Raw genomic sequence first — 27367 nt, 5'->3', positions numbered from 1 at the left:
AAAATAAAAGTGAAAATTCAAATAAGGAAAATGGGACAAAGGACCAAGTATCTTTTAACATTTCCAATCATAGAATAATCCAAAGGGACAGGAGTCTTTGAATTTGTCAGAGCAACTGTTAGGACATCAAGTTAAATGGACTGTTAGTTACAAATAATATTATCAAAGGCAGTTCTAAAATCTTGTGAGGTGAAATGAGATACAGGTAGACAGTAAAGTGTACCTTCTTCTAAAACCAGTGACTAGTTCTGAGAAGTTTTGAAATAAAATAGTTGTTTGTCCATTTTCTGTCCCCACTTCTACACTTTTCTGCTACTCAAGCACCCAAAATCTGCATTCCTTCTAGATTCCTAAAGCTGGTACACATGCAATCATTGGTGGCTTGTGGATAAAAGCAGCATGTGCTACAATTTGTATCATTAAAATAAAACAAAATAATATCAAAATGTCTTTTCACTTTATTTAGATTCTGCTGTTTTCAAAATGGCGATGTTACAATTATTATACAGTTCGCAGTTACAGTACCCTCAAAGTAGGAAGTTGCCACAAGAGGGGAGGTAGCACAGGCAGCAAAGGGGACCGTACCACAGCTGAGCTATCTTATCTCAAAGACTGACCTCCCAACATTGTACATTTATTCATAATATGAGTTTTAATCTTTAGGTGGGTAGTGGCAGAAAACAAAGGCTGTGTGCAGATGTGCGAACAGGCAACTTCCTAGCTTGTGGTAGCTTCACTTGTTTCATGTTGCAGCTACACTAGCGATAAAATTAAAAACTACATGCAGCATGTCACAAAATAAGCACATAATTAAAGCATTGTGTAATACCAGTTGTGAGTACAAATCATGTGGCACATTAACCCAGGAGCACGTGCACGGCGAATTTTAAGCACTTACAGGATTAAGGCCCAGTTGTATGATCACAGAATAAATCTTGGAATAGCTATTCATGGAATAGCTTAACTATAGAATAAATGGAGTATCGTGTTGTATGACGTTAGTTTATTCCAAGGTATCTATTCCATAGTTAGCCGAATTGAAACAGAGGTTGGCAATATTTTAGATGGTGTTTTGTTTATAAAGTACATTCAGAATACCAGTAATTGTTGAAATTTATTTTCTGAACATATCATTATTTTGTGTACAGATTTTATTATAAAGAAATGAGTAAAGCAAAATAAATTAGAAGTCAAAATTATTAGACAGAAGATTACACTTAAGCTAGTTGTGATAGTGAATGACTATAAGAACGTGCTAGAAAGCAAAAACGAATGCTGTAACTTTTAAATAAAAGATAAGAGCATGGGAGTCTATAGCTAGGTTATAATAATGCAAAAAGTAATGCTGATATAATATTGTGCTGTATGAATTTGCTTAAATTTAATTTTAATTATTTAAAAAATTACAATTTCTTTACAATGATGAAATTGTGAACTATTTTTACCTGTGTGTTATATGTTCCAATAATCATTAATCAATCCCAACACGCTTTAAGCTGTGTCCATTTTTAGAGTAAATCTTGCCAGAAATTCTTCATTGTTACACTCGTTTAATAGATAAAGCCTGTGCCTTATTTTCTTTGTTTCCACACTCTCAAAAACACATTAGCCTATATGTAATTCATCATCACTATCAGAGATTCATGTCTAATGCTGCTGCCATTTTATATTTTATTCTCTAGATATAGATTTAACAACTACTGAAAGCATGGAATAGCTTATTCGGAAGTAATTCTCCGAATAATGCACTATTCCAAGTTCGTACAACACATTTCTCATATAACCGTGGAATTAATTTTAACAGGACTTTATTCCGTGTTCGTACAACTGGACCTAAGTGTGTTTACATGGTCGAAATCAATATTTCCAGAGCTACAACCTGAAGTTTAATTAGCCACCAATAAAATACATAATGTAACATTACGTTTTATAACACATGCACTGGAATTACTTTATAATATTACAAATTATATTGGGTTGTCATATGTTGCATATCCATTTCTTCAAATTTAACAAATCAGTTGTAGTCTTCATCTTCAAGAACTACGGTATTTGACACTTACCACATGTGTGCGTTGTATCTTGCAGACAAAACAAGACATGAGCTGCACCTTAACATAGATGAAATACTTCTAGAGTGTACACACTGGCATTTTTTTTTATTCTTTTTGCTATCAGGCTCTTTGACTTCAACTTGCAGTTCGTGGAGAAATGTTGTAATATTAGTAGAAATTAACAGAATTTTAGTTCTTTCCACGAGTTGTGGTTTCATAAGAGAAAATATCAATTATTTCAATAAAACCCTTCTCTTGGTTTTTTTTACTTTACTTGAGTTGTGCAGAAAATAATTTGGGAGTTGATGTCAGTTATGTCCATTACAGCTTACAATACTGGGGGTTCATTTCAAAGTGTGTTATGACGTCACTGTTGATGAGTCAGCGATTTGAAGCGAGTTTCAGCTTTTGTGTCAGAGAATTTGCCTATTAAACAAAGGCGTTCAATCTGAACTTGAGAACGTGTACGGTATAACTTGAACGTCGTAGCAACAGATGGCGGTCTGTACGGCTGTGTGCTACCATAACCTCTTTCGAAATGTGTTTTGCGCGGGCAAGTCGTACATTGGTTGCGTACAGCAACATTCCACAATACAAATCAGATGCTCCGTGTCCATGTTGACCGTCGAAGTTAATGTCAACAAATACGTAAGTAATCGTCTTAACCCTCTCCACATATCCCGACAGTAAGAAAAAACTCACCTCAGTACATGTTTCGAAACAGTTCACATTCCTGCCACTACTGGCGTTACCATACGTATCGTTAAGTACTCTTCTGAATGAATGCCGTACTTACTATGCAACTTCTCTTGCACATAAGTAATACATTTCTGCAGAAGTGTAGGAAGACTGAATTCTCTAGGCTCATCGGCTAGCTTCATGACGGCATACAGCAAGCCATGACACACTTTGAACTGAACACCCAGTATTACCAATGATCATCTTGTCACTTGTCATTTGATAGACTGTGTCAAAAATGAAAAAGAAAGAACTCTATCTTATGCATAGGAGTAACACTGTCTTCGATTAATTCAATTTTCCACTCTTAGCTTTTACAATGCACAACACAACTTCTTCCTATGCCGTGTGAAGGAATAACGAAGAGCTCGAAATTGTCGAAGGAGAAAATAATTATATTAAATTGGCGCATTTATACATAGGCGCCCACTCAAGAGTTAATAGTCTGTCTGCGAGCCAGGGGTAAGGGAATGAGATAAGCACATGTGGAGAAAATCAAATCTATTCATTTTTCATATGCTTCTGAAACCAATCAGAGAGCAGAAATATCCAACAAAAAGACCAAAAATTGGTTCCAGAGCAGAACAGTGTTTGGTAAAAACTCCAATAGGTAGATTCCCTTTTGTTTGCCTTGATGATGTGTAGTAGTTCCGAAAGTTGAATGTTTCTGCATAAAAACTCAATGAAAGTCTTAAATGATACTCTGTAAATAATTTGCTATTATGTAAATCGATAAAATGTATATAATAAAAATAAATTTATCTGAACAAAACCATCAATCACTGTGCTCAAGCACCTTAGCACCAACTGCCAAATTAATCTGATGCTCATAATATTTTTATACAGGGTGAACCGTAATAATGCCATTAATTTCAGGGGATTATTCTTTGAGATATTTCTAATAAAAAAGTTTAACACAATTTTGCTCGTTTTTGCTTGCTTTTCGAGATAAAAATTGTTTTATATGAAACATTTTATAGCATGTTTTGGGAAAGCCATTTAATTCCCAGTATACTCAGTCAATTTAAGAGAGCAGTGTATTATGATAATAAATGATTGAAAGAATTTTAGTTTTGTCCTTTAAATTTTCAGAAATTTGATCCGAACAAATGTAACTTTTCATTCTGAAAAGAAATTTTAAAATGTTACATTTGTTCTGATAAAATTTCTGCACTTTTAAGGGATAAAACTAAAGTTCTTTCAAGTATTTATCAACAGTAATCTCACTACAGGTTTTGATTTATCTAGAGAAAATCAAAACTCGAGTGGGATTTAATAGACTATTACACGATTAGAAGAAAGTATATAAAGATTAGAAGTAACGAAGTATTCCAATACAATAAAATATTAATTGACTTACGAAAATACAACTGTCTTCAAATGTATTATTGTACCATCTCAACATTACAAATATTACGCTAGATGCATGCCAGATGGCAGTAGTGAGCAATGCCTTCTCGATCTATTATACACGATGGCAATGTTACTGGTCAAGAAGGCTTTGTTGATTCAGTTTCATTTTTATTAAAATGCAACATTACACTTCAATTATCCGAATCCCAGTAATCAACGTCACTTGACAGATGATTTTCAATAAATCTTAATATTAAACAATCTCTGATACGTGACTATCCATAATATCATATAGCAGAAGCTATAACATAACCTAACTAATATACACAAGTGTTAGAAAAGTTTTAATTAACGACGATGACATAAAAAATAAACATGAATAATTTTAAAAGGAATAATTATTGAATGTACAATTTTCAAATTTGAATGTGGTTGGTAGTTCAATTGATGTTATATTGGACGTGTGCGTAATAGAAGTGGAACTCGTTGATTTAGGCCTACAAGGTGTATTCAACTTATTCAGGATTTCCGAATGGTGCTCTTCATTTATTTGTAAATCGGATTTCAGAAGATGCATAGGTATGATCAGTGATTTTTATCAATTCTTGTTCTTGAATGCCAATGCGAGTCATATTTGAAACTGCTGTGCATCGACTGGAGTGGTTTGTAATTATATATGTATATATATATCTCTTTAGACATCATCCTGATTGTGCTGCATTTTCAAAATTGTCTCATAATAATCTCTTTCTATTATCTAATATAATTTGAAATATATTAACATTCTATGTATTTTAGTTTAATTCTGCTACCCAGTTTATTTCAGTGTTTAATTAATAGTTCATAGTATTTTGTTGTTTAATTCGTAAATAACTCTCATCTAAATCAAATTGTTGAATTCTTTGTAAGTTCATGCATATGTATATACACTTTTTGCTGGTTGTGTGGAAGAGAAGGCCTTACGGCCTTAACTCTGCCAGCTAAAATAAATCATTATTATTATTATTATTATTATTATATATATATATATATATATATTTGACGTCCAGACCAGCGCAGTTTCAAATGTTGGCAAACAAAGAAACAAATGCTAGGGACGCGATAAAATTAAACAAATGCTAGGGACACGATAAAATTGTGCGATAAGCAGACATGATTGGTTGAAATACGTCCTTTCGTACCGTTTTATTGGTCAAAAGTAGTATGACGTAGTAAGAGTGTAATAGTCATCATAATACATTGCTCTCTTAAATTTAATGAGCATAATGATAATTAAATCAATGGCTTCTCAAAACATATTATAAAATGCTTCATATAAAGCAATTTTTATCTAGGAAAGGAAGCAAAAACGAGCAACATTTTATTAAATATTTTTGTTTGAAATACCTCAAAGAATGACCCCCTGCAATGAATGACATTACTTAAGTTCCCTTCTTGAGTAGCACTATTATTTTACCTACCCGAGAAGTTCTAAAATTTCGCATATCAAACTGGCCAGAGGTACTGGATTATGAAAAACATAACTAAGCAACATTCAGCCAGTCAACTGATGGCTTCTAATGAGATGTGGGTTCGATACCAGTCAGTTCTTGTTATTTCCACTGGAAGAAATGGCTACAGAGCAGACTTTCAGTATCACTTTTCATGTTTCATTTCTTCACAGTTGTCGACAGAGACGGAGGTAGTAATACACTTGGAACTACGTACTTAATGTAAACTGTAGCAACATCAATACAGTAAATGAGATGTTCTAGGATAAGGGATTTTACAAATTTATACGATCAGTCATCTGTACGTGGTACAGTACATAAACAGAAACTTGCATTGCATTGGACTTTATCAAAATATATTTCCAAAAAAAAAAAATAATAATAATCGAATAATATAGTGTTTTCATATGGCGTCTAAATATTACATAATAAGAAGCATAATACATTGCAGCTAACTAGTGAACTAAGTTGTTTGCAACATGTTTAAATACAAAGTGATTGTAAGTGAAATAATATCCACTGTAGCAACAAATATTAAGAAATAACATGAAAAATGACAAAATATATTCACAATTTTAATAATGTACACGACATTCACAAATTGGTAAGGGCTGCTTGGAAGAATATAGCACTTGTTCTGTGAATTTATAATAGTACCCATTTTTCATATTTACATCACAAAAACCTTTTCTAATTTCTTGAATGAATAAATCTCCTTAGTTTTGGGGCAAATGACCTGACCATTGTTTTCAAGAGCCATCTGTTCCAAGGCCTGAAACAATAAGAGAACAGATATTAACTTTTTAGGCATCCTACTTTGTAAGTACATTGATCAGAAAAAAATGGTTATATACGCTTGATTAATTATAATCAAGGTGAAATCACAGTTTAGTATATACAGTTGCGAAACTTGGGATGATTTTTTGCATTTCTCGCGATAGTTGCTAGCCGCTTGGAGCGCTGTGTCACTGCCATCGTGATCTAATACAGGCCATAAGGCAGACCATGTGACTCGCTTAACCCGATCACGAAGGGCGGCATTTCAACCATATAAATTAGTTGGAATGCATAACGAGTAACATATATTTCTCTAAAATGTAGTGTAATTGCATTAATAAAATTTAAAACAATGATTATGAGACACTTCAGACATAAATCACTTGCGAGTTGAGATGAAATATTATTTTTGGTGTGAAAATTACGTTGTTCGTATGTGTAATACTTGCCTTTATTTCGATTAAATATTGCGAAATTCTTGTACATTCATTTATGCATGATTCAATAATTTTCAGTTGCACCGCACGGATATTTAGATATGTTGAAATTATAGGTTATGTTTACTGTCCCAGTTGCCCCTTTCTGTCTAATTTTAGTGGTCTCCAATGCCCTGCCATTCATATGGAAATATTATAGGTTATGTTTACTATATCTTATATTCCTAAATTCGCAATTATACATTGTAATTAAGCATAATGTCATGTATGATACTCCGCACATTCAATTTGTCTGTATTTTAATACTACAATTGAGTATTGAATTATTGTATTTATCTACTACCTAAGAGACGAAGTAACAATCGTACGTACACTAATTTCATAGGAGTGGTATGGTAAATTTTCTGTCTTTATTAAGGAAGGTAGATGTGCTGTATTAAATCACAATATAAATTCTTTTTTATTAAACCTCAAAATAGCTTCCATTCTAAACTTAAAATGTTGATGCGAAAAGATTATGTTAACATGTAAAATTCTCTTCCCATTAAAATAACACAGTTTTGTAATTATTTCTGCAACATAGGCTATTATGCAACAAGAAGTAAAGGGAACTTTTGGACACATTACACTAAATAAAACTTAGCTATTATATGCAACAAAGTTATAATATAATAATTCATTGAGCTCCATACACTGAAATAGAAAACCCGAACATATATTACGGTCTGGTCTAGATCGAAAAGGCATTGACTGTGCCGTATTTTGCATTGTTGTGAAAACTGTGAAATGTTCGTTATCGGTTGTAATAACTGTAAATGGCTAAAATACAATAATTTGAGTAATAATATGGAACAAGGAGATGTTTGTAGCACTATAAATTCTAAGAAAAAGAGGTCAGAGTTATCCTTCTTCCGAAAGATCCAGGAAGGTGAGTTTATAAAATATAATATATACTTTATGAAAATAATATATAAACCTTATGTATTTCGTATTTCAATAGTGAAAGGAAGGTGTTAATTTTTCGCAAGAACACGATATCAAAAGTACAATACATTTTATCGTCTGCTAGGGAAAGAGTCTGTGATGAGGCGATAGTAGCGATCCTGGTGGCTAGCAACTATCAATGGATGCATATTTCAACTGTCTATGTTTGCATATTTAGTAAGTATTGAGTTTCGCAACTGTATATACTAAACTGTGGTGAAATGTTGGCAACATTTTTGATTGACAATGTAACATTATCAGAATCCTGGGAAACAGATATCTTCGATCCGAGTTCAACTTTGAGAAGTGGTCTCTCTGAAGTGTGAAGTCACACTTCTGTGGGCAAAGGAAGCATCATTACTGATGTCAATCAGTAGTTTTCTGAACTGAACTGATGATGAGATATGATTCCATTACCTCACTCCTGCCAGTAAGGGCAACGTGCTAGTTCAATAACGAAGTTTTTTAGTATAAGACGCCATCTCATTCTATTACTGAGATCATGAAAGTATTCTGCTCTACCTCCATCCCCCCATGCACCTTCATGGCGTGAAAAGAGGATGGCCTGTCTTTTGGAATATTGTGTACTAGCTATACCCGTGCGCTCCGCTGCACCCGTTAGAAATAAATATAAAGTAATTACATAATTAAAATAGGATGTTTGATCCAGGGAACATTCGTTTTTGATAGAAGGATAAATTGTTTAATATGTTACTTAATTTAAATAATTTCAATGCGGTCATTTTGGTCCAGAGAGCACTCATTTGGTGCAATGACAATTCCTTTAACACGTTTCTTAATTGTTATTACATGCAACCATAGTTTAATGAAGATTGACATATCATTTAGTTTTAATGTGTATACTTTATATTACTTGCTATATGTTTCCACTGAATTATGGTAATAACTTAATTTTAACCCTTGTTTTCTACGTATTCAGTAAATGGCACTTGGCCCACCATGGTTCTGAACCCTTCAAATAACTTAAATAGTGATACAGCATAAACAGTGATATGTAATTATATTTCTTTCTTTCGAAAATGTAAGAATTCACGATCTCCTATGTACCATTGCCATTGAATGAATAAATGTGCTTTTCTTCCTACTCAAAAATTTTATATTTTGTACATAGGAGTTATTGCAGGAACAACAACGCTATAATCTGAGGCGGCGGTGAAAATGTATTGTATTGTTATTTTAAAAGTCTTGTATATCCTTAAATTTCACTCATAAGTTACTGTAATAACATTATAGAATTATGTCCATCTAGAGAAACTACACTTCCAAAGGTGAAATAATAATTAAACAGTTAATTAGCTTTCGATTGTTGTTGTCCAAGGCCCCTTATAGACGAACTCATTTGTTTTTATTTCAATACAGTGCCTTAGACGGCATTGTTATTGTAATTTTAAAACTTATTTATCTCATTAAATATCAGTCCTATCAAAATTTTTCAAGGAATAAAACTTATCGCAAATTATTTTTAAAGAAACCTTTGTTATGTAACATTTTTCACAAAAATCAATAATAAGCGAGATATTTCGATTTATTTAATTCAGGCCCCCTTATAACCCCCCTTTTAAATAATGTATTTTGAATGCCATATAGCCTAAAATCTAAGTTACAATGAACTTAATTTATATTACAATTTTCATATAAATCGGTTCAGCCATTATCGCGTGAAAAGGTAAACAGACAGACAGACAGACAGACAGACAGACAGACAGACAGACAGACAGACATACAAACAAAAATTTCAAAAACGCGATTTTCGATTTATACATGTTAACACCAATTATTTTTGGAAAATCGAAAATTATCAGAAAAATTTTGGCTACAGATTTATTATTAGTATAGATAAGTTATTTTTAGACTTTCTAGAGAACTAATTTTTTTATAACTGAAATCATTTCTGAAAGGGCATTTTCTGCTAAAATCAGTTAAGAATGCTATCTTATTTGTCTCGCTTGAATACACCTTACTGCATTATTCTATGTTTATTTAGATGTATGCAGGGTTCACAATAATCGCAGGACTTCTGAAAGGATCCTAGAATAAGGCCAGGCTTATGAAGATATGATTGCCATTGTAATTTTAAAATAAAGCGCTTTTAGAAATGACTGATTCAATTGGTTATTTAATTATGCTATATCCACTACTAAGTTATTTAACACCAATGGAATTGGTGATAGTAAAATTATATCTGGTGATATGATTTGCCATGGAATTACCTGGCATTCGCCTTATAGTTGAGGAAAACCTCGGAAAAAAATCTAACCAGGCAATCAGTCTAAAGGTACGGTCACACGTCGCTACTTTTGCTGCGCAACTTTTGTACTGCAGTTGCAAAAGTTGTGTGTCATGTTCACACATAAGCCAAAAGTAGCGCTGCATGCTACTTTTCGTGCTGCACAACCCGAGTGCAGCAAAAGTTGCAACTGGAGGTTGCGAGTTCGTTAACACACAAGGCGCTACTTTTGCAGCCGCTGTCATGCTGCAGGTTTCCATCTCCTTGTTGACTTCTCAATATACATTTTGTGGTTATGTTCGCATTATTAATAAACTCATGCGAAAACTTACTTATCTATTATTTCCTTTTCTGTCCTAACAAGTATTCAGAAATTGGCATTATTTTTACTATAAAACTTTAAAAAACAGCATTTTCACGTAATCAATGTTGGCAACCCTCCTGTTTGAAACTATGCTTCAGAAAATTAAAAAAGTGAATTATATCGTCAGCAAATATGCTCAAACCGTGTTGTGTATTTAATAACTGTTACAAGTAATTTATTTTCATCACATCTAATATTAAAATACATCCAAACAATAAAAGTATCATTGGCACATTTGGGTGGCAACACTGGCCGCAACTGCAGCAAAAGTTTCAACAAAACCGATATCAAAAATACTGCGGCTGCAACCCTGAGAACCCTGTTCACACGTCGCTACTTTTAAGCTGCGCGCAGCATGGAAAAGCAGCGGGCAGCAGGTTCGGCAGCCGCTACTTCTCGGGTTGCACCGTTGTTCACACATCGCAGTACGAGAGTTGCACAGTTTTTTGTACTGCATCACTGCAAAAGTAGCGACGTGTAACCATACCTTAAGGAGGTTTTGAACCCATAATCTGATTTTTTTCTCTCTTGTTTCCCGCATTCTTTGCAATATATTAAATCTCTGGTAGGTGGGAAAAGGGCTTAAGTCACTCTATGAGAAATTTACAGAGAAATTTGCTACTGTTGTAAATCCGAAAAGGGACATGTTTCGGCTATTACATGATTTTCTTTATTATTGATGTCACTGATTTTAGGATCTCTTTTAGGAAACGGATTTAATGAAGGAATATAAAATTAAAATCTTGTATCACAAAAAGTAATGACTTAAGCCCTTTTGCCCGCCCACCGGAGAAATAATAATTATTAATTACATTTACAATTACTTTGTTGAAATGTATTGATACCATTACCAATATAATACTTTACCTGTTCTCCATAAACGTATCCATTAGGCAGCATCATTGGTTGGTTATGTTCATTCAAAGGGAGACCTGATATGGCACAGACCAAACGTGACTGTGAACAATGGGCGAATGGCAATGGTTGTGCAAGCTCGTTGAGGGAGTCCTGACACACTGGGCAGCTGGGGTTGCGACTGTCACGTACATTGCTGTAGCACTGAGTGATGACAGTTAAGGATCTTTACTTCACATCTGAATGAGAATGTAATGCATATTTTCACACAAATTAAAACAAATGAAACTTTTTATATAACACAAATAATGGCATATTTAATTCATGAGTACATTAGCTGAATGGCTAGAATTTATTAACAGAAAAAAAATTTGCACCGGCATCGACGATCAAACCCGGATCTCACAGTTCTATGCACTGGGCACTCTAACCATTGAGCTATGCTGAAGTTCAACCCACCACATTGGATTGAATCTTTTTTCTTTGGCTCTTTTCCCTTAGCGGCCTTACTCCATGTTCAACTTATATATATTGACATATATATAGCTGTATTGGAGGAAGTTATATTGCGAATATATTGAATAAGCAGTCGTGGACAGCCGATAAGGGGTGGTCCTCCAGCTTGGGGGTTGGGCGAAGGGCTAACAACCCATCACCGTAAAAAACAGCTTGTTACGAAACCAAACAATAAGACCTTTGGTGAGGCCGAGACGTAGGTCGGAGGATAATATTAAAATGGATTTGAGGGAGGAGGAATATGATGGTAGAGACTGGATTAATCTTGCTCAGGATAGGGACCGATGGTGGGCTTATGTGAGGGCGGCAATGAACCTCCGGGTTCCTTAAAAGCCATTTGTAAGTAAGTAAGTTATTGTTTTCATTGAACATGATAAAGATGGTGACGGTGCAGGGCGATGGATCCATGAAGGACAGCTATAGTGATCTCCTTTATCTTCACCTTCTTCAGACTGAACTTGATCTGGTGGTGACGAAGTGGTTGGGAATAGTTCCATGGTCACAGACCATTAGACCAATTACTTCTATATCTTCCAAGGCATATTTGTCCTTGAAATTGTTAGCTTATTATATTGTATTTTTTCTTATTTTCTTCATGCACTTTCTCTGGTTGGTCTTTTTATTGCTCGAACCAAATGGTGGGATTGAGTATATAGCCCATTATGCTGCTGGAAAGGACTACAAGAAGTTTTAGCTTTTCTTTATTTTTATTTCAAAAGAGCTTTTGTTTCTTTTGCATGGCGAATCTCGTGGTTCCTCTTAACTGATTACTTACTTACAAATGGCTTTTAAGGAACCCTCAAGTTCATTGCCGCCCTCTCATAAGCCCGCCATTGGTCCCTATCCTGTGCAAGATTAATCCAATCTCTATCATCATATCCCACCTTCCTCAAATCCATTTTAATATTATCCTCCCATCTACGTCTCAGTCTCTCCAAAGATCTTTTTCCCTCCGGCCTCCTAACTAACACTCTATAAGCATTTCTGGATTCCCCATACGTGCTACATGCCCTACCCATCTCAAACGTCTGGATTTAATGTTCCTAATTATGTTAGGTGAAGAATACAATGTGTGCAGTTTTGCGTTGTGTAACTTTCTCCATTCTCCTGTAACTTCACTCCTCTTAGCCCCAAATATTCCCCTCAACTGATTACATATTTGCATACATTATTATTTTTATTTAAAATCCATAGCTGCAATATTCCGTCACACAAGAAGATGTATTTATTTAATGCGACCATCCCATTTCTAACTCCTTTCAATAGAGCGAGTGTCATTTATTTAAAAATGAGGATGCTAGGTCTGCATGAATGATGGTAATGATGAAGCCAAACTCCTTAACGATAAAACTGTATTTATAAATATATTATTTTAATGTACCGAAGTACATATGGTATTTCCATGCAGATATTCTGCGTCATCATACGATGAAAGAGTAATGGAACGGAGAAAAATTCTCTCCGGTGCCGGGATTTGAACCTGGGTTTTCAGCTCTACGTGCTGATGCTTTATCCACTAAGCCACACCGGATACCCACCCCGGCGTCGGACAGAATCGTCTCAGATTAAGTTCCAACTCTTGGGTTCCCTCTAGTGGCCGCCCTCTGCACTACGTCATAGATGTCTATGAAGGTAGGACTGAAGCCCACACATGTGCTGAGGTGCATTCGTTATGAGTGGCTAGTTGGCCGGGATCCAACGGAATAAGCGCCATCTTAAATCACGAAGTGATTTACGCATATCATATATATTATTTTAATGTACCGAAGTACATATGGTATTTCCATGCAGATATTCTGCGTCATCATAGGATGAAAGAGTAATGGAACGGAGAAAAATTCTCTCTGGCACCGGGATTTGAACCCGGGTTTTCAGCTCTACATGCTGATGCTTTATCCACTAAGCCACACCGGATACCCACCCCACTAGTCACTCATAACGAGTGCACCTCAGCACATGTGTGGACTTCAGTCCTACATTCATAGACATCTATGACGTAGTACAGAGGGCGGCCACTAGAGGGAACCCAAGAGTTGGAACTCAATCTGAGACGTTTCTGTCCGACGTCGGGGTGGGTATCCGGTGTGGCTTAGTGGATAAAGCATCAGCACGTAGAGCTGAAAACCTGGGTTCAAATCGCGGCACCGGACAGAATTTTTCTCCGTTCCATTACTCTTTCATCGTGTATTTATAAAAATTAAGTCACAAAATTTAGGTAATGACTAAGAGAGAGAGAGAGAGAGAAAAAAAAAGCAGACACGAGGATATTGCAAAGCAGGAGGGACAGAATCAGCAATATAAAGATAAGAGAAAGAGTTCAAGTTAGACATAAGAACTTAGCGAAGAGAGACCAGAATGGTTTGGCTAAGTAGAGAGAATAACACCAGAGTTTACCCAGAGGACTACTGGAAATGAGAATAATAAAAAGAGACCATTAGGAAGGCCAAGAATGAGATGTTTGGATCAAGTGAAGAAGTCCTCAAAACAAGAAGAATGGAATGGGAACTAGTAGAGAGTGAAAGAAGCTAGGAGGACAGGAATGTCTGGAGGAGACTATGAAAGATGACATGAAAAGACGGAAACATCCAATAGAAGATGAAGAAAGTCACAAATTTTTTTTTTTTTTTGCATTTCTTGTGTAAAACGCGTTAAAATCATGACTGGAAATCATTTACAGGATTAACTGTCAATATCTGACATTTCTTATCAGAGTTATAAAAGGATATGGTGTCTTCAAAGCTGAAAGGCCAGCCTGCAGTGCCACAGTAAAGACAGACTGTGAGGCAAGTTGGAACAGGCGATAGTTTTCTTGACGAAACTGTTCCACTAGTCGCTCCCAGCGTGTTTCATCCAGCAGTTCTTTATATGGTGACAGTTCTATAATCAGTCACAATGACAATTACATTACTTACAAATTAATGAAGTGTGAATTTAATTTTAACAGCTACACTGTTTTAATTGATCAATCATCCTGCAAAATTTCGTCATCATATAGTATTGATTTCCTTCCAACAATATCAATTCAAGTTTCCAATTGACAATTGTTATGGCATTTCATGTATTTTCAATGAGCAATTTTATACATAGATTGACTGTAATGCCAAAATGAAATACTTCCAACATTTACAAGTCAACCATTTGGTAACTTGGAGATTTATAATATGGGATAGCTGTAACTGTTGGTATTTATATAAAGGAAAGAATCTGTACTATACCAGTTCTCATGATATAGCTACTTGAAACTGTTAAGTGAAATGATGCTTATTAAAAATATGTGACATCATTGATTCATAGCAGATATTAAAATTTTTAATCACTTTTTAACTGGTCAATGCCAAGTTTCACAAAAAAATCCGTCCATTGTAAAAGGATATTTTAATTTATACATGACAAAACTGAGTGCATTTTGCTTACATAAACAAAGCTAAAACAAAAGAAAGAACACACTCAAAAAAACATTTTAATTCTATTCATCAAGTTAGTGTTTTTCCTTTTCTCCATTCCAACTATTCCAAGATGCATTAAGATGTAAGAGACAATTTTGTTATACAGACGTGGACAAATTATTAGACTAAATTAATTATATGTGCAACAATGCTGTATTTATTGGCAGAAATAATGAACAAAACTGTATTTTGCACAGAAATAATGAACAGAAAATTGAGTCTGGAAGTTACTAATATTTTGTGAACATTCCCTTATTTTTTATTAACACGTTGATTTTGTCAGGGATGCTGGAAACCAAAGTTTGACACTTTCTTTGAATATCAGCATCATTTAGCCAGATATCAGACAGTGCTTAAATGAGTCCATGTTTTGTTGTAAGCCTCTTTTTGTTCACTTTCTTCTTTAGTATAGATAACAAATTTTCAATTTCGTTCATGTCCGGTCTCCTTGCAGGCCATGGGAGAATAGACTGTTGAATATCTTCTGCATTATGTAATTAAAACACCAGTAGTACCAACACAGCCAGACAAAATATACTTAAGCATTGGAAAAATATATCGGAAGATGTAAACAATCATATTTACAACAATAGAGACTTTGTGAATTATACTGATATTTGATATGACGAATTATATTATGTTTTCAATAAAAACGTTTTAGTCTAATAATTTGTCCACGTCTGTACTTATTCCGTACTAATAAATGGCTTTCAGCTACAAAATAAAAATATCGATTAATTAGTATAGTAATTTATTGTCTTAATTAAAAAATTAATTTATTGAAAGCTTTACTTCTGTAACACCCTTTTAAATATAAAACCTTTTTTTTTATTTCATGATTTGTTAGTTTCATTTTTGACTTCGTATCATTGCTTCTCTTCTCGTCAGATAACACATTTTGAAGACAGCATCTGAAAGTATGAACTACTGTACCATATTTAGTCGTGATGACTACAAAATGTTGATCACAAATATCATCAAATAATTTATGCACTAATCCAAATAATGTTTTATACCAAGTAATAAAATTTGAGTAATTATAGGTAGTTTTGTGACTTCCTTTTATTGTATTGCTGTCTGCAAATTCTAATGCCGGTAGCCTGTTTTTGACTAACCTTGAATCAACTTAAACTTTGAGCAATATATTGTATAAAATTAACTTATTAATTAACCAAAGAAAATAAACATACACCCTTTAACGTGAAAAAGCATCACTCTCCTGTAGCATGAATTTGTCTGCGTCGTTCAGATTAACGCAATATTCACATGGAAAAATATTCAGCATCGAGTTCCAAGAATGAAGTCAAGTTGTAGCAGCAACTTTTTTTTTTCTATGATAGTGCATAAAGTTGAATTTTACCCACTGTTATCAGTGCCTAACGTGAGCCTTTAAAACACTAGTGTGTAAAAAATGTAAGCACTACCAAAAAAAATGCAATATTCAATGTACAAACTTCATTCAGTAAGAAATTAATGCATTACCTCCATCTTTCATTACTTAAACATTACTACACTAATTGTAACAAGATTTATCATTCAACTGTTTCTAACCACTTTGTTGATTTATGGTTGGTTTAGATGGCCATGACATTGTGATCTTATAACCTATCCAACTTGAAATATTTATTTTAATGTAAATTTGTGCTATTGTAGAGAAAACATTGTATGACACACATTCGTAAAGTTTTCTTTTTGGCATGAGTGTAAAGTTTGTAGTCTCGTTTCACAAACTTTACACTCGTGCGAAAAAGAGAACCTTTACAAACTTGTCTCATAAATAACTACAGTGAAACCCCGATAATACACACCCTTTTGTTATGCTATCCTGCATTATACGCTCTTTTCGTCCGGTCCCTTGATATCCCTGTATCAAACCATGTAAAATCCACCTCTTAATGCGCTCATCATCCCGTTTAATACACTCTTTCATCTGCTGAAAGTTCGAAAATATCATACTTTAAAGGATACTGAGAAAATTTTCTTAGACTTCTACATTTACTGCTAGAGCCCTCATATTCAAAGATTTGTAGAATTATTTGTTTGGTGAATATAATAGAATGGAATATGACTCTTGAGTACCTGCAAGACTACTGTATTCAGAGCCTGTCCTTCTTGCTGGCAGTTTTTTAATCGCATTGTCAGTGAAGAATTGATGCAGAGGAAGTGAAAGTGGTAGACGTTCCAAATCCTTCTCGCAACGAAGCCCTTGCCGCGGCATTACTGATGTGACTTCCGATTTAAATCGTGCGGAAAATGCAATTTATTCATAATACAGGATCAAGTGCAAGACAGAAAATAATTTTTGACTTTTTTAATAAAGGGGCACTTTATTTGATAAGACAGTGTATTTGTTCTAACATTTTCTGAAAGGAAAGAAAATAAAATAACGTTTTTCTTTCCCTGCATAATTACAGTATTTAATCCTTAACTTTCTTCCACAAATGTTTATGCTGATTCATATTTTTGTGTTAAAGTTTAAAAAATCCAAAAATACCCATTCTCGCTAAACGCGATCCCGTTTAATACGTTATTTTTATGTGTTCCCTTGAAGAGCATCTTACCGAGGTTTCACTATATTATATATTTATGTCAAATTCTTAACCAACATAAAATCCATATTGCATGAGAACTACCTGTGTTAGTAGGAAAGGCTAGAAGAGCCATACAGTGCTGTACATCTTGTAGCTGATCATCTTCAAAGCTAGAGAAGAATTTCCTGGCATGTCTATGAACAAAATCAAACCAAATAATATATCACCCATTATTATCCAACACTGGAGTAACACGAGACTTCCATCCCATGTATCTGTTCACTAAAATCAGCTGTAGAAGCTATAGTGAGAATTCATTGCAAGAAGATGAAATAATAATACTAACATAAGCAATTAGGTCTATGCAAGAAACTGAGCATCTTTTGTCTTGATTTGAGAGTAGATACAAAGAAAATTCATGTTAATTTACTAACCTCACAGCATCCATACGTCGATCTGCTCTCACGAGTTCAACAAACTCTTGGATTCGCAAATTGAACTCCATAGTAGATTTCAGCTTCCGTAACTTTGAGCGATTATCATGACACCATGCAAGGCACTTTGAAGTTTCACGTTGTGCAAGTGATTGCTCAACTTCTCGAGAGACTAAGAACACATCTGTAAATGATTGCGGTACACTGAATCTATGCAAGACGATCTCTAAGTACTTATATCACATATTAGAACAGAATATATGGATGAATCTCTCAAATGTAGCATATTTCCAACTTCAAAAATTGTAAAAGTAAAATATAAAAAAAAAATGTGAAAAAATTGTAATGGACTTATTTCAAGATCTTCTGTCCTTTAAAAATGTTGGTCACATACTTATCGAGTTTAAATGCTAGTTTGTTGGTCCTAAAGTTTTAAGGTCCAGGAGGCTGACGTTGGAGAAAATAAGCATGGAGTAGTGATATCTGCTGTACTAAAGATGATTCAAATATATAAATGTACTTACCAATGGTAAACAGAAAATCAATATCCCGAATTTAAAAGAAAACCTACAAATTAAACCAAACCCTTTAACTCTATTAAATATGGAATATAATCTAAATGTAACAGAAGAAATACTGAAATCAGAAGTAAACACTGAAATACTAAAACAATTGTCTTTAGAGACAATTAATATTAGATACTCTCCACAAAACTGGCTTCATTTATACACTGACGGATCCTTGATCTCCAGAGAACAAGGTGCCGGTGCAGGTGTTACGTGCTGTCTCTTCTTCTCACTTTATAGATCTCTTGGGTATGGAACAACAAGTTTTGATGGAGAAATCATTGCAATAAGTGAAAGTCTCAGGAATCTTCAATGCCACATTAGTAAATTTAAGAATGCAGTTATATTGTCAGACTCCAAAGCAGCTATTCTATCAATAGTCTCTAAACACACACCTTCATCTCAAACAGCAGAAATAACTAAAATGCTCTCTCAATTAATATCACTCAATAAAAGAATTGTATTCCAATGGATACTGTCCCATTGTGGAATCCTGGGAAACGAGAATGTGGATGCTTTAGCAAAGAAGGGCAGCACTGCTACTTACAGACCTGTTATTAAATCTACGTATTACACTGTGAAAAAAATTAAATCTACATACTTAGACTTCAACAAATAAAATTTGATAACACAATCCCATGGGAAAAAATGGAACTCTCTGCATCAAAATCCACAGTTAATTCCCGATTTACCACGAAAATCGTCTGTAGCTGCATTTAGATTGGCAACAGGCCATGATTGTTTGGCCAAACACCTGCATAGAATGGAATATATCAGTCCCCTAACTGTCCATTGTGCAACTCAAACCAAGAAATGGATTCGGAACACCTCAAAATCTGTGCTTCAGTGGCTGGTCATGATAATATCTTTGAAAAATATTGGAGTGCAAGAGGTCAAATGACTTTATTGTCAAACGCCTGGCATTAGAAAACAACAAAACAACAACAACTTACCAATGGTATGGAATCCCAATTATAAAAACACAGAAGGCTCACAAAATGCAATCTGCTGTACTAGAGAAATTTAAAAAATATGTTTGTACCCATTAATCCTATGGACCAAATGACAAAGGAAGCTGAACAAATATATGATTTGGCAGCAGGGTCATGAGTAAGGCTGTCGGAGTACAAAATGAACACAATAATTCCTTATCTTTTCCCTCGGGAGTATTGTATGCCATTCCTATATGAAGAATTACTGTATCTGCCCCCTTGACCCATTAAAGTGGAATTACTGGATCTCCTGTGCATATTTACAGAGGAAATGTTTACTAGTTTGTGCTTTTTTTTTTTCTGTCTGAGTTTTTCGACTTCTCTTTTCTTCTTCAGCTTCTCCAATCTTTGATGTCTCATTTCTTTCTTTTTCGGAGCAATCTTCTAGAAAAAGTATGTTGTTGTTGTTGTTTTCTAATGCCAGGCGTTTGACAATAAAGTCATTTGACCTCTTGCACTCCAATATTTTTCAAAGATATTATCATGACCAGCCACTGAAGCACAGATTTTGAGGTGTTCCGAATCCATTTCTTGGTTTGAGTTGCACAATGGGCAGTTAGGGGACTGATATATTCCAATTCTATGCAGGTGTTTGGCAAAACAATCATGACCTGTTGCCAATCTAAATGCAGCTACAGACGATTTTCGTGGTAAATCGGGAATTAACTGTGGATTTTGATGCAGAGAGTTCCATTTTGTCCCTTGGGATTGAGTTATCAAATTTTGTTTGTTGAAGTCTAAGTATGTAGATTTAATAAATCTTTTCACAGAGTAATACGTAGATTTAGTAACAGGTCTGTAAGTAGCAGTGCTGCCCTTCTTTGCTAAAACATCCGCATTCTCGTTTCCCAGGATTCCACAATGGGACGGTATCCATTGGAATACAATTCTTTTATTGAGCGATATTAATTGAGAGAGCATTTTAGTTATTTCTGCTGTTTGAGATGAAGGTGTGTGTTTAGAGACGATTCTAGAAAAAGTATAAAATGCCGAAAAATCCAAAACTGACTCGTATGTCATCATTAGTACTATGTAAGCCTACTGACAGATTGCTAAATCGTACTTCAGTAAATAAAATGCCTAATTACACTGCAAGATGACTGTCAACCTCCTGTATAAAAAAGCCAGGAGGCTGAATGTCAGGAGGTTGATATTTTGCACTATTTTATTTTATTGCTAGGTCGCCGCTGCAGCCATCATCATCATCATCATCGTCATCATCATCATCATCATTCAATTCAAGCACTAGATCTAGTGGTCTGTTGCAATCTCAATGGTCTCATGCCATCTTTTTAATGATCTTCCAACAGATCATTGTCCAGAAGGGTGGTAAACTAGGCCATCAATGTGATTTTTAAGTTATGTAAGTGGTTTAGAAATATTAGTCTACTATATGATAACTTCAGGATATATTTCAGAATTTTATATAGCCTATTATATCTTAGAAGTGATAGCTACCAGTATATTGACACAATATAAGAGAGACATTACTGCTTTTTTTTTCTTTCAATTTGTAAGCTCCAAAAGTAAAGTTAGAAGATGAATTTCACTTCCGTGTTTGATGTTTCCCTCCAATTGCACATCTGCTTCAGTATTAAAAACCTAAGAAGGAAAAACTACCTATCTAGGAGCAAAAATACCCCTATATATATTTTTTTTTGTAGGAGGCTGATACTGTGAAACCTGTTCAAATCGGAACCTGAACAATCTGGAATCCTGTCTATTTCGGAACAATTTATTGGTCCCAGCGAAATTTGTATGTATTATGTGTAATTTTTCCTGAATAAAATGGAAACTGTCCAATGCGGAAACGGAAACTGTCTGCTACTGTTCAAAACGGAAACAATATTTTGGACACACACTATATTTTGTAAGTATATTTTGAAACACCGTGTAATTTCAAGGAATATACGAAATATGTAGGTCACTAAGATAAAAACAAGTTTTCTTTGCAAAATTGTAGAGGGTGCGAGGGTGTGTTGGCCTGTCGGTCATAAATTTTATTACCCTGTTGACTAGGCAGACGAGTCCCTTCAAAGATTTTCAATGCTTCACACCCGTATACTGTCATAGCTAAAGAGAGCGCAAGTGTAGTGATTTCCAGGTAAAAGAAAAAAGTTGCATAAAATGTGGTATTAACATTAAGTGATGAAGTAAAAGTTATCGAGATAAAGGAAAATTAGAAACAAAGTCTATGTGAAATAATATGGAAGTACAGTTGTGGAAAACTCAGGTGTGACACTTTAAAAAATAAAGATCATAATGAGTGAGTGGCGTGCGGCCAATATTGGTGACACAAAAGGAACCAGAAAGCAACTGTTTATGTGGAAATAAATGAACTGTTGTGGGAGTGGGTTCTTCATGACCTTTCAAAGAACAAGCCAATTTCTGGATCTGTTCTGCAAAGCAAGCTATTGAACTGGGAAAGAAATTAAATGAACCAGAATTCAAGGCTTCTAGTCCAATTAATTAATAATGTGCAGTGATATGCAGTACAGTATTAGAGTATAGTGTTAGATATTAAATAGAATGAGATTAGTAAACTTTAGTAATGTTTAATGACTAATGAGTGAGTTACGATAATATTTATACAGAAAATGAGATTTTAATCAAGATGATTCACCAACGTAATGAGCGACAGAAAGCTGATTTAATGTGAGTAGTGTTAAACGGAATATTTTGTACTTCTTGCAGTTTGCGGCATGCCATTTTGTTTTTCATGTATATGAATGACAAAATATTCCATTTTAATGTCATACCTGAATAATACGGAAACCTGTCCACAACAGAAAAAAAATTAGGACCATGTCACTTCCGTCTTGAACAGGTTTCACTGTATTTAAAACTCTGGACAAACTTTAGAAATACACAAAAAACGTGTAATTAGTATAAAATATTTTATAGACATCCTACATCACGCTTTTAAGCATACCTTTCAAAATAGTGAACCAGATAATTAAGAAAAAAAAATTATAGTAGCGTCAGGAGTTTGAAATTCTTATAAAAAAAGTTTTTTTTTTATCCAATGCCACCAGGTTGTCTTTCGACATTTCTGATCTTCTCTCCTGGCTGTGGCTTAGTTGTAACCCACTTCTGAGGTTGGGGCACCTGGAAGGCGGAGTTACATTACCCCGATGATGTGATAGGATGATTATGATAATGTGGTGCCAGAAGAGGTCTTAAATCTAAACTTAACCTAAATTCCAGACCATGGACGAACACAGGAATAATCCCCTAGTCCAGACAATGTAAAAACTTTTTTTTTTGTTTTTGTTCTTTCCAGTGTAAAAGTTGAGTTATCTAGTTCTTTCGTTCAGGTAAGGATTTCATGATGCTGACAAACTGTTTAATTATGCAGACTTATTGTAGGTATTACATTTGATGTCATATTACACATTAGAAAAACTGTTAATCTCTAAAGTAATGTAAGGTTGCTATACATCCCAGACTTTCCGGGACATTACCGGATTACAGTCATCTGTCCATGTGTCCCGAAAGTGCTTTTCAGGAAATGTCCTGGATTTGATCAAAATTGAAAATAAACACCGATAAAAAAAAAGTAGAATGGACAGTCCAGGAGGCTGACATTTAAGGAGTTTTTAATTTTTTATCATCACTGCATGAAATATTTAAACAATAATTGAGGTGGGAAATATAAATCTACAGCCATAAAAGACGTGCAATTTTTTTCCACCTTCCTTTAAAGTTAGTTTTCACACGAGTGGTGTAGAACTTCAAATTACCGGCAGTAACATTTGAGAGATTTACCCATATACAGAAAAGAAGTTTTAATACAACCTAATACATTTTACTTATGCTTACAAATATGAACAACTTTTTAACAGTGTTTAGAAATTTTCTACATACAAACATTTTCCGCAAAATCTAAAATAAGTAATGATCTTTTTCGGGATTACAGTGCATAAGAAACAAGATTTATCACAAAGTTTTTCGTATACTTGGGATAGGAATTATCATATGAACATGAAATAGAATTTCAAACTAAACAATTGATTTTCAAGCCTGACCAAGTTCACGAAGTCACAAGGAATAAGTACATAGGTACATACTACACTTCAGCAAAGTGAGCATTCCCATACAGAGCTGAAAATTGCATCCAGAAAAAAGTTCAACACAACAATAACAGTTGAATATACTTTGTGAGACATTGCATATTGTGCAAGGATAAAAACTCCGTCATGGATCACCATCAGGAATCACCAGTATCCAGAAATCATGAAACTCAATGCAGATCCAGAATCATAGCAAGTGGAGAGCATCCAATCGCCAGAGCATTAGCAACCAACCAACCACTTCGTTGCATAAGAATATAAACTGAAAATTACATCACATCTCCACAAAAGTATAAATACAAGCAAGCAACCATAAGTGGATATAAAATGTTTAAAAAACGAATGCAGATTACTTTTACTAATATTGAAGTATCGTATCAAAGGAAGACTACGAAGATCTCTGAAATGTTAGACACTGATTTGTGCACCGGAACAGATTAGCTGATCTAACATTCGTAAAGGATGATGCATATCTCATAAATCAATACATTCTTCCATTTATGGCAATAACTGGGAACTTTTCTAATAGTCTAAGTCAGCGTCTCTCAAACTTTTTTGAAGTGAGGACCACTTTTTAAAGTCAGAACAGTTCTGTGGACCACCTTACTCTTGTTCCCTTCGAAAGCAAATTTATCATTTTCGTAGCATATTTTAATACCAGTGTACCTATATTTTAAAATCGAATTAAGGTTCGGTACTTTGGTTCTCTGTTATGAATTCGGGTGATCCCTGGCTGGGTTACAGGCGCGGCGCCAGATGTGCAGGGAAAATATGTCGAGAAACACCACGTGTATAGTGCTTTAAATCCCTCTTTTGTTGCTGAGAGTAGAGTGGGAAGTCGATAGATGGGTAGGATAATAAATTTCATAAAATGTCAGTACTGGGAGAAAAAGTGAAATTCGATTGTCATGTGTCATTTCCAAACTCTCAGATTTTAAGCTATAGTGTGATATGCAGTTCGTTTGAATTTTATTTTTTCTTCTGTCTTTTTTGAAGGACCATAAGGGCAGACCTCGAGGAACACAGGTGGTCCGCGAACCATAGTTTGAGAAACGCTGGTCTATGTAAATAAAGAAGTAAACAAATCGCAGCCTTTTTTCTAGCAGTATGCACTAATACAATATATTAGTAATTTTCTCAGGGACAAATAGGGATGTTAATCAATATATACCCTGTAGTTTAGGGACCATGTTACTAGCGTCAAACACATCGAAAGGTAAGACTAGACCTAGTTCTAAGAATAAATTTTATTTTCAGGGAGATTAATTATGGACTTAATAATGGTAATATTCTGACCACTTAACTTCTGGAAAAAATAAATCACTGCATATTACTTTTATTAATTGCTATAATTAATATAAATCTTTATAAAGGTAGAGAGGTAATGTATGTTGAGTATCTTGCATGTTTAAAGTGTCACGCTAGTTACCAATGTTTGTGAGGTCACGAAGATCTGACCGAGTGGCGAGACGAGTAGCTGCCCCATAGTAACCTCGTCGCAGAAAGTATTCCACCAGCATGCGGTCCAGCCGGCGCCTCCTCCAGAGATTCACGGCTCCTGTCGAATTACCAGCAGCACCATTCGAACCTGCGTGTTCTCGTAAGTGCTCCAGTCGTCGTTTGCACACATATGCTGCCTCCAATTCTTCCGAGATACTTTCCTCAGCCTAATGTTAAAAGCAGTAATGTTATAATTAATTTACATACAAACACATTGCAATAAAGTTTATATATCAACAAAGAGGCAGTAGGGAAAATAACTGCAAAGATAAACATTTAGACAAAGTAAAAAATTTTATTTTGCCAATCAGTACCTATCAATGAAATTAACTTACTCGATAATTAATTTTGTAAGTAGGAAGAGTCATGAAGTGAAGTTTGGGAGACATGAATTTGCTGCAAAGTCAAAGAGGAATCCTATTTTGTACTCATTGTATCTTAAAAAATTATAGCTTTACACAATTTTACATAATACAGTGTACTGGTAATGCATAGCTACTGCAGCACTTTTTTTTATAAGATGGATGATGATAAGCAACTGTGAAAGTAAAATATTTTTATGAGATAGGCCTAATCGAACATGTTAATCAATCAATCTTCTTAATGTATCAGCTGTTTGCTGACAACATAAAGTCCACTATAGTCTATTCAGTTTTTGTTTTTCATGAGAAATGAGAGGTATTTTGATCGGTGTTCATTATAGATGCCTGTTGCTAGTAGCCAGAGTTAGGGGTGTATTCAATATATACTGCAGGGCTGTGTCTTCTGCAACTGGTAGTGATGAACATGTTAACAATGTGGGAAAAATGCCAGGTTTGCTCATCTTTAGAGGAATATATTATATCTGGTAATTCATCCATTTTCATGCTTCGAGTACCACTATATTATACAGTATGTAAACATTACCTTTGGCGGCCACAACACAACACTAAGTGACAGAAGGGAGGAGGGGAGTGTCAACAGGCATTATATAATAGTGGGGTTGTCACTTGATTTTGTCTTGTTTAAGAATAACATAGATACGCCTATATTTTTTTCGCAATAGGTTACTCACGCTATTGTATGAACATTGATGTCAGCCTACATAACGCCAATATAGAAGTCACTTACCTTGCGCTTAAGGACTTGAAGTCTTTCAACCATTCCACCGAGTAAACGACTAATATCACTTGCACCCACCGTTTCCCCATGTAAACCACGTTCCAGTTCCATTGCAGCTGCTTGAACATGTGACACTTCTCTGTCCAACTGTTTTTGGGCGGCTCTGAATTTCTTATTCAGTAGCTCATATGGAACCTGTTAAAATCATTTTTATTACATCTACGTAAATAAATCAACATTAAGCCTATCTGTATGTTCATGGAACTATGTTTTTATGCGAAACGAAATATTTATATATGTCTTTGTTAATAAAATTGTAGCATCCTCTACAATGTTGCGAGTTGTACAAATGAACAATTGCATCTAAAAGTAATAAACATGATTTTCAAAACAACAAAATGTCCTCGTAAGAAGAAACATGATACGTAAATGCTATGGTACCTTTAGGGTTGGGTGCTCTAATGATTTAACGTCTGCCATTCTTGTACGAAATTTTGGTCTTTTTTAAAGTAACCCGTGTGAATAAAAATCGTTACACTTCAAAACGTATACTACATAGCCACACATCAAAAAAACACCCATGTTCAGCATTCAGCTGATTCAATGATTGGAAATAATCTACAGATATAAATTTTTTATCTATATGTCTATGTTCTATATAATTCTAATCACGAATTAGAGATGTCACTTTGCATATGTGATCGGTAAATGTCGTGTAATTTCGTTACTATTTTGCCTCTCTCCGACGGAAGCGTTGGAAGATGTATGAATTGCTTCAAAAAGCTACCGAAGAGACAAATATAGTTTTAGTTTCTATGGTTTGAGTTTAGATGTCGTAAGAGTTGTTTCATGCTAAAATAACCAAAAGTGTAGACAATATATAGCCAAAGTTGAGGGGTTGGGATCTC

General features: G+C 34.6%; 1 protein-coding gene across 1 annotated transcript; it reads right to left on the bottom strand.

The window, feature by feature from the left end:
• Nucleotides 1-435: 435 nt before the first annotated feature.
• Nucleotides 436-27310, bottom strand: Kaz (E3 ubiquitin-protein transferase Katazuke). Its single transcript, XM_069822940.1, has 8 exons — nt 26901-27310; nt 26469-26654; nt 25288-25525; nt 18228-18411; nt 17896-17987; nt 14544-14693; nt 11313-11509; nt 436-6407 (listed from the first exon to the last, which is right to left on the bottom strand). Exons 1-8 carry the CDS (start codon nt 26937-26939, stop codon nt 6306-6308), a joined length of 1188 nt encoding a protein of 395 aa, XP_069679041.1. The 5' UTR covers nt 26940-27310; the 3' UTR covers nt 436-6305.
• Between the last annotated feature and the right edge of the window lie 57 nt (nt 27311-27367).

Source organism: Periplaneta americana, chromosome 4 (genome assembly GCF_040183065.1).
Source record: "Periplaneta americana isolate PAMFEO1 chromosome 4, P.americana_PAMFEO1_priV1, whole genome shotgun sequence".
NCBI classification, from domain to species: domain Eukaryota; kingdom Metazoa; phylum Arthropoda; class Insecta; order Blattodea; family Blattidae; genus Periplaneta; species Periplaneta americana.
This window is presented reverse-complemented; position numbering and strand designations above follow the sequence as displayed.

What these genes read in the sequence shown, in the direction of transcription:
- Kaz (XM_069822940.1), bottom strand. Translation starts at nt 26,939, where the DNA reads ATGGCAGACGTTAAATCATTAGAGCACCCAACCCTAAAG. An exon ending in AGCCTTTCCTACTAACACAG is followed by an intron (nt 14,694 to 17,895) that starts GTAGTTCTCATG and finishes GACTGATTATAG; the next exon opens with AACTGTCACCATATAAAGAA. An exon ending in CCTTTCAGCTTTGAAGACAC is followed by an intron (nt 11,510 to 14,543) that starts CATATCCTTTTA and finishes TAACTGTCATCA; the next exon opens with CTCAGTGCTACAGCAATGTA.